Genomic DNA, 13973 nt, shown 5'->3' with positions numbered 1-13973 from the left:
ACCGAAATGAGTTCATATTTTGCTTCGAGTAGCACTAGATGGTCCTAGATATATAGAGGGAGACTTACTAAAATCAGAGCATGCAAAATCTGGTGCAGCTCTGCATAGAAACCAAATCAGCTTCCAGGTTTTGTCAAAGCTTAATTGTACAAGCTGAGGTTAGAAGCCGATTGGCCATCATGCACAGCTGCTCCAGTTTAATAAATCTCCCCCATATGCAGGCCATAGACTGTTCGTTTATTGGCCGAATTTTCGTCTGAAAGAATAATTGGCAAGATTTTCGCAGTTCCTCATTTCTTTTATCGGTCATGCTGGAAAATTTAAGAAAAACAGACGATTTTTGTAAACATTGGTGGCAACAGAATGACCAATGTTTCATTTTTGGCCGAAATTCGGCCAATAAACGAACTATGGTCTGCAACAGTCTGCAAGACAACCATAAACTGGCTTTGCCATTATTTTGAAACATGATGCCAAAAAGTGTCAAACACAAGGACTTACTTCGATATGAGACAATTATGAGACTTGGGAAATAATTCTGTTTTATGTTAAATATGTTAACTGGACTGTTTTTATCCATGTCTAAAGTAATTTTGAGCAGATAATTAATGTTATCAATTAAAGCATATATGAGACTGTCAGTATCATATGGAAATATTGATACGAACAAACAAGGAAATGTTTTTCCTTATATATAAAACAGTTGATTAAACAGACAAGTGGCAAAAATATTGAAGGAACAAAGACAATTTAATCCATACTTCATAATTTAGTAATGGTGATTTCTTCAAAAGACATTGCAAATAGCAAAGAATTCTGGGCATTACATTCTATATACAGCATTGAATCACTATGAATCAAGGAGCAGACCAAATCTTACAGCACCCAGTGGAAGTATGATGCATGTTAGCACAAGTTTTAAAACAAATGCCCCATTCAGGATGTTAGATGTGATGTTAAATAAAAGAAATGTAAACTGAATATAGAATCATGGTACTATGCGGTTATAAAAAAAAAAAAAAAAAAAAAAGCAGAAGGAACATAATAAAATCTAAATATGAGTGGATGCTAGTGGACTGCTGCAAATCCAGCTCCCAATGCACAATAAAATTACTTCTCCTGTTGCATTGCCCAGAATGTAAAATCAAAAGGACATTTCAACAGAGCATGCTCCCCATACAAGGGCCACTACAAGTGGACAAGGAAAAGAACTTGGGAATAGAAATCATGCTACCAGAGTCTTGTAATACAAGACGGGGGAAAGGGGGAATTTATCATAACTGGAGCAGGGAGAATCTGTAGCACCATGCACAGCAACCAGTCAGCTTCTATCTTACATTTTCAAATCTTAACTGAACAAGCTGAAGATAGAGGCCAATTGGTTGTCATGCACAGCTGCTCCAATTTTGATAAATTCCCCCAACCTTTAAAATGATCTACCACTTTTATATCTCTTGATACAATTAGCTTTGTCCTCATATTGGGGCTTATGAGCAAGTTCATGACATAGGCATTTTTTTTTTACCCTTTACTTTAAAAGCAGAAAGAAACTCCTTTCAGCTAACCTTGAAATGATCTGTACACTACTCCTGTAAAATAACATGTTTAGATAACTATCTTTATATATGGAAAATAGATAAAGTATCACAAGCTAAAACTGTGAAACAAAATTCATAATTTCACAAAAGGTTTAATTAAACACAATTTAGTTATAATATAAGATATGTAAATTATTTTTATTTGCCGTTTCTCAGACATCTTACACTGATCTATATATAACAGTAGCGAATGCTATTTATGGTCCCACGTGCTATCCAATCTTCAAGCTGGTCTGTTCTTCATATGTTTTAAAAACAAGATGATATGATATCAACAAATATATCAAAAATATGAAAATATAATTTATAGATGAAACAATGGTATAAAATGTCAGAGCTGAGATAGTGTTTTAAAGAGTTAAAATTTCAGTTAATAGGCTAGTATTTATAGGAAAAAACACACCAAAGACATGACAGTCATCTCTCCGCTAGTTTGTGCATATATATATATATATATATATATATATATATATATATTTAAAATACATCACTGAATCAGTCACTAAACTTTTCCAAGCAAAGCAGATTTGAAACTGTACATACAAAGATAAATGATGATTGTAATATCCATATTGTGCCCTGTTGAGAATTAAATGTAAGAAGAAAAAAAAATCCACTATGTCAAAACTACGAACATTAAATTTTGTGAACGAATGACAGCACCTCACATTTCATATTCGGCATCATACATTTTATGGCTGTTAAATAGCACACTTCAACCAATGCATTACAAAACATAGTAAAGGAGTAATGTGCTAACTACTCCCTATCCACCCTGATAAACATGTTTCTTGGTACCTGGAAGACCAAAACAACCACCATCTTGTGACAAGGAGTCCATAGAAAAAGCACACAATGTAACTTGCTTTTCTAGTATGCAAAATTTACCAAAATCTTTGGCATTTTGCATAGATTGATATGTACAGTGTAGTTTGTTTTTTTTTGTAATGTTATTGTATTACAGGTTTGTAAAGCCTGGTAATTTAAGGGTCTGTCCACCCAAAACTACTATAGTAGTAAGGTCTCTGCACTTGAGTCCCCAGCTCAGATTACCTGCTTGAGACATTTCATTAAAGTCTCACATACCCTGCTTGATTCTTAATTTGTTTTGTATTATTGAAAATGAGCAGGAAGATAAAAAAAAAATTCTCACCACTTGAGGTCTAGAGAGATATGAGAAGGCAATGGGCGATTAAGCCCGCAATAGCTCACTAACAACCGTAATACCAGTTTTTCCCTAGACTGCCTCCCCTGACACATTATAAAGACTGCAAACACTTTTAAAATGTGTTGATGTGAGTGAACAAATTCCTATAAATGCAAATATACCGGGTAGTTCATATGTATCGCAAAGAAGGACTATGGACATTTACAAATGAAAGAAATATGTGTCTGATGTCCACAAGAACTGACAAGATTCCAGCAGTTTTTTTCCAGGGAATTAGATAAAAATAAAATGTATCTGACGGGCTACTATAAGTAGCGGACTCCTTTCCTTTCTTACTTTTTATTTTATAGATAATTCAGCCCTCTAACAAAACAAGTTAAATGAAACCTCACCTTGCCTGGCCTAAAATGTGTCTAGAGGCAAGTCCCAGTCCAGCAAGTCCCAGTAAATTGTTCACACTAGCCCACATGGTAAACACACAGCATTTTACCATGCAGGCAGCTGTCAGCGTAGGGTTCGGCAGTTAGTGATTTCAACTTTTATTTTTCTTTAAAGTTTTATCTGAAGTGTCAAATAGTGACAGTGAAACTAAATTTGCATCTTCCAAACAGGAGTGCAGGGCAGTGACATGCAGTGCCATCCAGTTTGCTGCAGAAACATACAGCATTTTTCTGCATTGCACCACACTCCACACCAGTGTCATGGTGTGAATGGGGCACATAGAAAACATTTTGTTTTTTTTTTATATGTAAGTTAGAGGATAAAAACAGCAGTCTCCCAAGTGCCCTTGGAAGTGTGCTGAAAGTGCAGTTGCTCTAGATCTAAGGGGGACATACAAGGAGAATAAAATCAGCATTTTTTTCCTTATACATGATTGGATGAAAAATCAGCAGAGCTTCACCGCATTTCAGAGCTTCCCCTCGGATATAAAGCAATTGTACATGCTGTGCACGGTATATTTACCTTTAGTAAATCAACCCCAGTGTGAACAAACCCAAAGGCTTCAAACCAATACCAGTGTCCTTGCTGAGCCCCTTGGAATCTAGACCGAAGATGTAAATGTAGCCTTGAATTCTGTACAAATTTAAAATGAAGACATGTTTCTCTCTGCATTTAGCCCTGCACGGTGTCATTCAGGTGGCAAATGCCAGAGCCTGTGCTTTGGCATTTGATAGTTGAATGACAGGGCATAGAGCCTTATGTTAGGAGGGGTCATTGTTAGCAGCCAATAAGGAGTGGTACTGTCATTCAATACAGACGTCAAGACCCTGCACAGCACTAGGGTCAAAGGGATTGACTGAAAGACTAAAACAGGTAGGTGCATACACAGTTTTATTAAGCACATTATAGGCCAGGTCAAGCTCACTTTAAAAGTGAATTTCAGGCAAATAGCTAAATATACATTTGAAACATATGTATGGGCATTGTTTCACCTGCCAACAATTTGTATTTTTGTCCATCAAGTTTTGAGATTACACAGCTTTGCCAGACTGTACAGAAAGAATAGTGACCTGATTTTATCTGCTGTTAAACAAGAAGTAGGTCACCTCCCTTCCCCCAGCCTGTGATTGGACAGTAAGGATCATTAGTTGTTCTTGTCATTACATATGATGCCGCATAGCCTGACTGATACAAAGTCAAATTCAGATACTTACACTAGCTGCAGTTATTCTAAAAGGTAAAAACTTTTTTTTTTTTAACCTTAAGGAATTCATTGCATTAAGGTAAAAAAAAAAAAAAAAGTTTTATATAGTTTTCTATCCTCCCGTTCCCTGTGTGAAAGGGAAGAGAGGGGAGAAGAAATCCAGCGCTGTGCATGGCTACATCTCCTCTCCCCTCTTTTCCTCTTCACGCAGGGACTAATAGCAGCAGGAGCCGTTGGCTCCTGCTGCTGTCAATCAAATGCAGTGAGGAGGAAGTTGGGGGTGGGGCAAAGCATGGCTCCATCAACATACAGCTCGGGAGTGGCAACGCACTGTGTGCCCCATAGCAAACGGCTTGTTATGAGGACACACAGAGGAGGAGCCAAGATCGCCGGAAGGGGACTCGAGAAGAAGAGGGTCGGGGCTGCTCTGTGTAATACCACTGCAAAGAGCAGGTAAGTATACCAAGTTTGTGAAGGGGAAAAAAAAAAAAAAAAAAACCACACACCTTAACACTTTAAATACTTTTTTTTTTTTTTTAGTAAGTACTGTACATAACTGCAATTACTGGTGTTTGTAGATCTGCCTGGAGTTCAGCTTTAAAAGCATTATTCCACAGTGCAAAACAGTGAATTTTAAAATAACTGCTAGCAGAGCCATATTCTTTTGCATTCCAAACCCCATGACTTTTGCACAGAGCACACGTTTGAAAGGAAAAACACATCCTATGAAAGAGCGGTATAAAGTGAAAAGCTCCCCAGTAAATACACATTTAAATTTAAATGCAACATAAGAACTTTACTGCAACAAGTTAACGTACCCCTTAGAGCAATTATTATTTCTGTACAATGATGCAATGTGTACTTTTTTAAAATACAATATAACAATGCACTTTTTAACAAGACGTTTAAGAAAAAATGGAAAACATGGAAGAAAACAGGTTTAGAAAATGAAGGCACAACAAATGATTAACAACAATAAATTTGAAATAAGCCATGCTACTAATCTATAATTAGATGCATGTGCAGTAACAACAACAGGACAAAGCATTGAACACAAAAAAGAAATCTGTAGTGTGTGTGTGTATATATGTGTGTAACTGGTGATGTCACCATACTTACCCCCTACTCAGATGTGTACTGGTAGATGTAGAATTCAGCAGCACATGAAAACATTTTATAACCAAACAATACCATTGCACCAATGTTTTCATTATGAGGGAGATTATTAAGCTTACTCAGTATGGCAAAGTCCAAAGCAAAAAAATCGCAGTATCCCATAGCAACCAAACTGATATATTACTTATCTGTTGTCAGTAAATATATTGATGGCTGTTATGTTTTACACCACTTAATAAATATTCTTTGCTTTGTATACTATTGTTCCTGAAGAAGCCCAACTGTGCTGAACCATTTACATAAACATGACAAATTTAGTATTGAGTTCAGCTCACACAATAAAGCTATAAATTTATATCATTAAGTAGAGTGAAACTAAAACCTATCATCTAAAGCAGGGGTCCTCAAACTACGTCCCGCGGGCCACATGCGGCCCGCCGAGGACATTTATCCATCCCGCCAGCAGGGGTGTATTTGCCGCGAGGAAGGGACACTAAGTACAGGGGCGGGCAGGGGGCTGCTGTATCTTACCTGGCTCCGTGTCCCAGTCCCACAATGATACAGTCCAGGAAGCGCTGCTCCTTCACTCAGGCCACTCCCTCACTCGATGTTCGTGCTGCCGCTCGGCTCCGCCTCCTCACCGGTGACTGGGCGCCAGAATTGTAGCTCACGAAAGGCACACAGGTGGCCAATCACCTGCGAGGAGGCGGAGCCGAGTGGCCCCGCGAACATAGAGTGAGGGAGAGGCCGGAGTGAAGGACAGCTGACAGGTAAGTGTGCACATGGTGCTGCTGCAACCAGGTATGCTGGCTGCAGCAGCATCATGCTGGAACAGGGGTCAGCAAGTTAAGTGTCATTGGTGTCAGTGAAAGGAATAGTGCCCCATCGTTGGTGTCACTGACACCAACGATGGAACACTATTCCTTCCCCCACTGACGGGGCACTATTCCCCCCACTGACACCAAAGATGGGGCACTATTCCCCCCCACTGACACCAAAGATGGGGCACTATTCCCCCCCACTGACACCAAAGATGGGGCACTATTCTTCCCACTGACACCAAAGATGGGGCACTATTCTTCCTACTGACACCAATGTTGGGACACTATCCCCGTAACCCCCACTGACACCAATGACGGGGCACTATTCCCCCCCCCCCCCCCACACACACAGACACCAACTATGGGGCACTATTCCTCCCCCCACTGACACTATTTCTCCCACTGACACCAATAATGGGGCACGATTCTTCCCACTGACACCAATGATGGGGCACGTTTTTTCCCCACTGACACCAATGATGGGGCACGTTTCTTCCCACTGACACCAATGATGGGGCACTATTCCTCCCACTGACACCAATGATGGGGCACTATTTCGCTCCATAAGACACAATTGGGGGGAAATGTCTGTGCGTCTTATGGAGCGGCCGGCCCAGTATTCCCGCCACCATTGTATGTCCGCAGTCTCTGGTCATCTCCTGTACTGTGGCCGCATTTGTTCATAGGGTTTTTTTTTTTTTTTAAACTATAGTCTGGCCCTCCAATGGTCTGAGGGACAGTGAACTGGCCCTGTTTAAAAAGTTTGAGGACCCTGGTCTAAAGAATACCAAATTGGTAAAACTAGTAATATAAACATTTAATCATCAAACCTCCAAAACGCTATTCCTTTTTTTTAACAAGTGGTTATGCAAGGCTACCGCTGAATGGAAGCGGTGAATTAGGGAAATCACTGATTTCACTACTTCAGTGGATACTTTTCAAATGGAAGATTCATAAATAATCATTATGAAGGTAGGAATGATTCCTACAGTTATTTAACTACTTATGGAGTGAATCCCTGCTGCTTAAATAAGCCTGGTATTACATGGAGAAAAAAACATAAAAATCACAGTGGGAAAGAGGAAACAGAGCAACTCTAAGCCCCTGGGTAGAAGACGGAAGCAGCATACATTATAAACTGTAAACTTCACCCAATGTAGAAAAAAAAAAAAGCGGCAACCACAGAAATCTAGCACTTATATTTATCCATTTAAGGACCTAAAATGACCCGACAGCTTTATGGGTGGGAGTAGGGTTAGTGGGGTCCTTACCTGTTGAGCCCACACTTACCCAAGAAGCTGCTTGCTAGGACTTGTTGCCAGTTTGACAACTGAGGTCCAAATCTGTGTGACATATCTGCAGTTAGCAGCTTTTTACCATTGACTGGCAGAAAACATGGTACTGTTAGGCCTCATTTACATGGGTGTAACAATGCACACACCCACTTGGGACACACATGTGCTTCATGCAGATCCGTGCAGGCAGCCAAATCACATCTCTGAGCGTACATCCATTCAAGTCTGTTGTACAGATCAGGATGTAACAGACTGATTTCTGCACTGAGCCCATGTGGATATACACTCCAGGATGTACATGGAGATCACACAGCCAGCTACCTACCATTGATTTGAAAGACTCTGCATGGAACACCTGTGCACCCGATAGGTTGAAGATGGCCTCTGATGGGTATACGGATCTGTATGCTGATGTAAAGGAGGCTTTGGTGATGCATGTAATTAGCTGCATTTCTCAGGAGCAACTAACTACAAAGCATTTCCCCCCCAAATGAGTTGCTGAAGAAATTCTGAATAAAACATTTATTTTATAAAAAGTGGTTTACTTTTTAATCCCGTGGTACCATATTGCAGTTTATCAATTCTTAGAAGAAAGTCTTCAAAACTAATGCAGCCATGCCATCTATTCTATGCAATCCAGCCAGTAAATTTGTTTTACAAAAGAACAAGCTCTCTTCCAGATGTATCAGTTTATAGGGTTGAGACAAACCATTTACCACTGACAAGGGTGCTTACAATGATCAACTTTTATTTATTCATGTTAAAACTTCATCCCAAAAGGAAAAAAATTGGTTTACTGTAACAGTTTATAAAGTGTGAGCTGGCATTTGGCTGCGATTTGTCAGTGTATCTAAATCTACTAGTACATCTAACACTCCCCTCTACCCCAGACTGACAATGCTGCTGTATGCAGTGACCCTTCATCCAGTGTGGGGCACTCTAATACAGGTGGTTACTGGTCAGGTCACTAGGTGAAAACAGAAGGGAAAATGCATAAAAAAGGAAAACTAATGCAGCCATCACACCTAAGGATTGGTAACCTGCAATATATTACACTTTTGGGTTTAGGTTTAATAACGCTTTAATTATTTTAAGCCTTTGTCACTACTATCTAGCCCCTAATTATGTCATTTCACGCTCTGCTTTTCCTAGCCTTTTTTCCAATTATTTAAATAGGTTTTATCCGGTTTGCAAAAAATTCATTTTTTGTAGTGTAATATGCAAATGAAAGCCTCAAATTTGCCAATCTTTGTACCGGAAACATACATTTTGGTGTCAATGGGTACTAATGGGACATACTGCAGGAAAAAATTAACCATTTATATTTAGTATAACAATTGTTTTGAAATCAATTTGTTTTGGAGGAAAAAGCTGCCTGTATTTGATTTTTAGGGCAGATTTCAATTATGTCCCACAATTTTGGTGTGCTTTCTGTCAAAGGATCCTGCTGGAAAATTTTCAGCCAAACAGCAGCTCCATCCAGTCAGATGCAGCGCTGCTGTATGAGTAGTTTGACAGCCGATGGGGCCAGCTGTCAAAATACAATAGTCTCAATTGGAGATTCATTCATCTGCTCTGCATAGTGTGGATGGAGGAATTGGTTATAATTATGACAAGCTTTGCAGGTTACATGCAGGATAGGATTAAGAAAGGGAACATGGGGATGCTCAATATTTGCTGGAAAGGTGGATGTTACCTTACTTAATACTGATAGGATCTTCATGAACTTTTGCCATATGTTTTATAAAGTATGTAAAGCCAAAGTTTTTTTGGTTTGTTTTGGATAGAGTAGGGAATGGCTCATTAAGACCCATCAGGATTTTTTTTTTTTGTGTGTCCCTTTCCTTCCCATCTCAGGGACACAGCAGAGATAGCAGATATCGCCTTTTAGACAGTTATAACCAAAACAGATTTACCACTGGAAGATTATCCCCACCCTCATGTTTGAGACAACTTAAACATTTTGGATTTCTTAACGCTTTTTCTACAATGAAAATGGTTCAGTCTTGAGGGTGAATCTCCCAAGCTGAGACACAGACAGCAATAAAAACCTGGGGCGTTCTAACTTGTTCACATTCTGTCACAAAGTAAAAAAAAAAGTTTTGGCTTTATATACACTTTTAATCTCTTACTACTGAGTGATTAAACTTCATCTTTCTTACAACACACGGATATTAAAGTGCTGCTTAATAAGGGGAAGCCGGCAAGTAGTTAAAAGATATAAAAAAAAAAAAAAAAAAAAAAAAGCCCATGTACTTAGTGTTAATTTTTGTAGACAAATAGGAAACAAGATGATATGTATAACAAAATAAGCAGCCAAATACACTGAACTCTGAGGCCCTTTCTACCATATGGACACCGAATTTCTATCCAGCAGGAAAAAATATATATATATTTATCTATAAAGGATTTTTTCTAGTTTAATTCCTTTTAATCTCTAATGTAAAGGGACATGAATGCAAGAAAAAAAAATATGTCACATCTGCCTCACAGAGAATCTGTCATTACAGATATACATTGCAAAATAAACAAACAATTTAGCTTTTACACAGAAGAGACAATCCCAAAATACCTCAACTCTTATACCTGATTTAGATTAGCAATCTAAGGAAACCGTTTTGCAAAAAAGTTAACAGGCAATTTTTAAAATGATTAAAATAACATGTACAAAAACATTTCTGAAACCCAATAAAACCACAGGAAATAAAGGTCTGTAGAATACATCTCTCCCCAGAAGGGACTGGATGTGTGATGAGCTCCTGATGTTGATGCATGAACACACATTTTTGTCCCACAGACAGTTTGTTTTTACTGTTTATAGAATTGAGATCGGTTAACGGTGATGCCAAAATGCTGCTGTACATAAACTGACATGGCAGCTAAACAACTTTCTGGCCAGGAAGGAAACAAAAATAAGTGATAGCACTTCATGCCTTAATTTACAAGATGAACTTTCCTAAAAAGAACCCAATGAAAATTGCTGCAATAACAACAACGAGGGATGGGATGGGGCTTCCCTGCTCTTTCACAATTCCTCTGCTCTTCCTTCTTTCATCCTAGAAAACACAAAAGCAGGATATTAGGAATGTCTGGGAATGGGAAGATATTCTGTCTCATAGTTCTAACTTACAATTTTTCTTAACAGAGATGCATTCTTTTTTCCCCCCCATGAACACCTAAAAGTACATCAATCATTTACGTTGTACTAAACAGGGTACTGGTCAAGGTGCCAATCAAATCTTGACATTCTTAGGGCTCGTTCACACTTGACTGTTTTACCAACTCTTGCCAAACGCCCCTATAGCGTTTGACAAGCGTTGGTCCGGCGTTTGCGGAGCGGTTTTTTAACGCTCCACAAACGCCGCATACGCGGTTCAGCGTTTGCTAGGCATTTGCCGAGCGTTAAAAACACCCCACAAATGCCTATAATGAAGTTTGAATGGTGTTACCGCTCCGCAAACGCCCCACAACCGTGGCGCAAATGCACCGCAAACGTTGGCCGGGCGTTTGTGGAGCGGCACCATAGACTTCAACGCCTCCTGACTCGACCAGAGACGTCCGTCTTGCTGCGCCGCGACGCTAACGCTCTCGTTAGAACAGCACTATGTGCTGCAATGTGCAGAATTGTCCGAGGCATTTGGGAAGCGGTAAAAACTCTCCGCAAACGCCACATGCGCAGCTCAGCAGCGGTTGCTAGGCGTTTGCTGAGCGTTAAAAAACACCCCACAAACGCCTATAATGAAGTTTGAATGGCGTTACCGCTCCACAAATGCCCCACAACCGCACCGCAAACGCCAGCCGGGCGTTTTGCAGAGCGGCACCATAGACTAGAATAGGAGGCTTCAACGTCTCCTGACTCGACCAGAGATGTCCGTCTTGCTGCGCTGCGACGCTAACGCTCCCATTAGAACAGCACTATGTGCTGCAATGTGCAGAATTGTCCGAGGCATTTGGGAAGCGGTAAAAACGCTTCCCAAACGCCTTTCTGCCGCCTGCACACAACGCTAGTGTGAACGTAGCCTTAGGAAGAGAGGTTTTGCTCAGTATACAACAGCAAGTTTGTACCGAACTGGTTAAAGTCTAGCAAAAAAATTAATGATTTTTGGTTGGGCACCTTTAATAACCCGTAAAACGAAAGCCTGTGTTGCATCAAGGTCCTGCATAGCACAGTAATATCTCTAGTGCACTTTCCAGAGCTTCCCCTTGATAATATATCACTATATGCATTTGATAAAATTTACCTTAAAGCTCAACTCCAACACAAACAAATACTGTCTAAATACAAGAGGCATGTGTATTTTACTTCTATCTGTGCTTTATGCATTTCCTTTAGATCTGTGCAGTCATTTTAGCCTCTATGCAAGAGCATCCTGTATTAAAAAACAGTCACTGCTGTTCTCTTGCCTTGTAAAGAATGACTGTTCTTGTGTTCACCTCTGTAGCTTTCTGCCGGCAGCATGTACAGGGAAGGCTTGTTGGATCGCTCCCACAGCTCTGCTGTCTGCACAGGCTACGTGCAGCACAGTGATGATGTCATGGCAATGAGGTAATAACTGGGTTTGCAAAGGCATTTAGTTCACACAATTTATATCACTTGTAGCTATTGAGTAACATATTTAAATTAAAGTTTCTGTTCCCAAGTATCAGCTTTCATACGTCATAATATAATTTAATGTTTCTGAGCAATGAAGGAAAGCAAGTGTTCTGGTGCGTTAGATCTGACAAATGGAAACATCTAGAGGATTCATACTAAGAAAAAAGCAAAAACAAACTGAATTTGAACTTTATCCTTTAGTTTGTCCTTTCCCACCCTCAGTGTAATACATCATTACTTTCAGCCCCAGTTTAGGGATCTTCATTGTGCAGCTTTGTCCTGCACCGCACAAGCTTTGCTCAAAAAAAAAAAAAAAAAAAAAAAGGTCTGGACAGGTACTGTTCACAACTGCACATGCACCCTGCAACTTCATTTATTCCTATGGCTGAAGTCTTCCATGAGTAAGGACCAGTTACAGATATAAATGTGCAATAAGCACAGCATCAGGCTGATTCCTGTCCTAAGGATGTATGATGCAAAGTAGCGTAGCACAGTGAACATCGTAGTCTGAATGTACGTATTTTACTAAAGGTGAGTATGTAAGTCATAACTTCACTAAAAATGAAGTTGTCTTTTAAAGCCCAACGCCCAAATGGCCACAGAAATTAAATGTGCCCCCACCAGAGAATGCAGAAAATAATGCTAATTTTTCCAGGGGATCATTTAACCTGCCTACCCTAAATTATAAGTGCACTTTACAAAAAAGGGCACTTATCTTTTTTTCTTCCCCCGGACCCAATCCAGCTGACCATCCAGAGAAGCATATCTTGATCCAATGGCCGCAATTTCCTTGTCTGATCATATCCAGTGCTGCAAGTCTTGTCCAGGCAGCAGCAACACATTATAGCCCTAAAAAGCCTTTTATGAGTGTGTTTACATCTGTGGAGGGGGAGGGGGAGTTAAATTAGGGCAGGGGAAGGGAGCAACAAGGATTTTTGGCATTTTGTTTTAAAGAAAGTATCCTTTAATCCATGGTCCTCTAGTTGATCTCCCCCAGTCATGTCACCAGCCCTTAAAGTCAACATCCTCAAATAGGATATATGGCATTTTGTTTTAAAGCACTTATCTAACTCATGGTTCTCCAGGCGTATTCCTCCAGTGGTGACTACTAGTCCCCTGAAGCTGATCTTCTCCAGTCATGTCACCAGCCCTTAGGTCAACATTTTCATATACATGTACAGTGGATATAAAAAGTCTACACACCCCCGTTAAAATGTCAGGTTTCTGTGATGTAAAAAAAAAAAATAAGACCAAGAAATAATTTCAGAACTTTTTCCACCTTTAATGTGGCCTATAAACTGTACAACTAAGTTGAACAACAAACTGAAATCTTTTAGGTGGAGGGAAGTACAAATAAAAAACTAAAATAATATGGTTGCATAAGTGTGCACACCCTTAAACTAATACTTTGTTGAAGCACCTTTTGATTTTATTACAGCATTCAGTCTTTTTGGGTGAGTCTATCAGCATGGCACATCTTGACTTGGCAATATTTGCCCACTCTTCCTTGTAAAAACACTCCAAATCTGTCACATTGCGAGGGCATCTCCTGTGCACAGCCCTCTTCAGATCACCCCAGAGATTTTCGATCTCATTTAGGTCTGGGCCATTCCAAAACTTTAATCTTTTTCTGGTGAAGCCATTGTTTTGTTGATTTGGATGTACAGTTTTGTTCAAAATAATAGCAGTCAGACATCACTAACCTGATCAATCACGGTTTTTGGTAGAAATGATAT

General features: G+C 39.7%; 1 protein-coding gene across 1 annotated transcript in view; it reads right to left on the bottom strand.

Moving 5' to 3' along the window:
• Positions 1 to 731: 731 nt before the first annotated feature.
• The window catches only part of VAPA (VAMP associated protein A), an 82093-nt gene continuing 68851 nt past the window's right edge, over positions 732 to 13973 (bottom strand). Inside the window, exon 6 of the mRNA XM_089671010.1 lies at positions 732 to 10699. Coding sequence (XP_089527136.1) covers positions 10583 to 10699 — 117 coding nt within the window. The 3' untranslated portion in view covers positions 732 to 10582. The remainder of the gene's footprint in view (positions 10700 to 13973) is intronic.

Source organism: Staurois parvus, unplaced genomic scaffold (assembly GCF_062004578.1).
Source record: "Staurois parvus isolate SC_StPar_1 unplaced genomic scaffold, SC_StPar_1.0 ptg000097l, whole genome shotgun sequence".
NCBI lineage: Eukaryota > Metazoa > Chordata > Amphibia > Anura > Ranidae > Staurois > Staurois parvus.
Note: the sequence above shows the minus strand (reverse complement) of the source record. Positions and strands in the feature narration are given on the sequence as shown.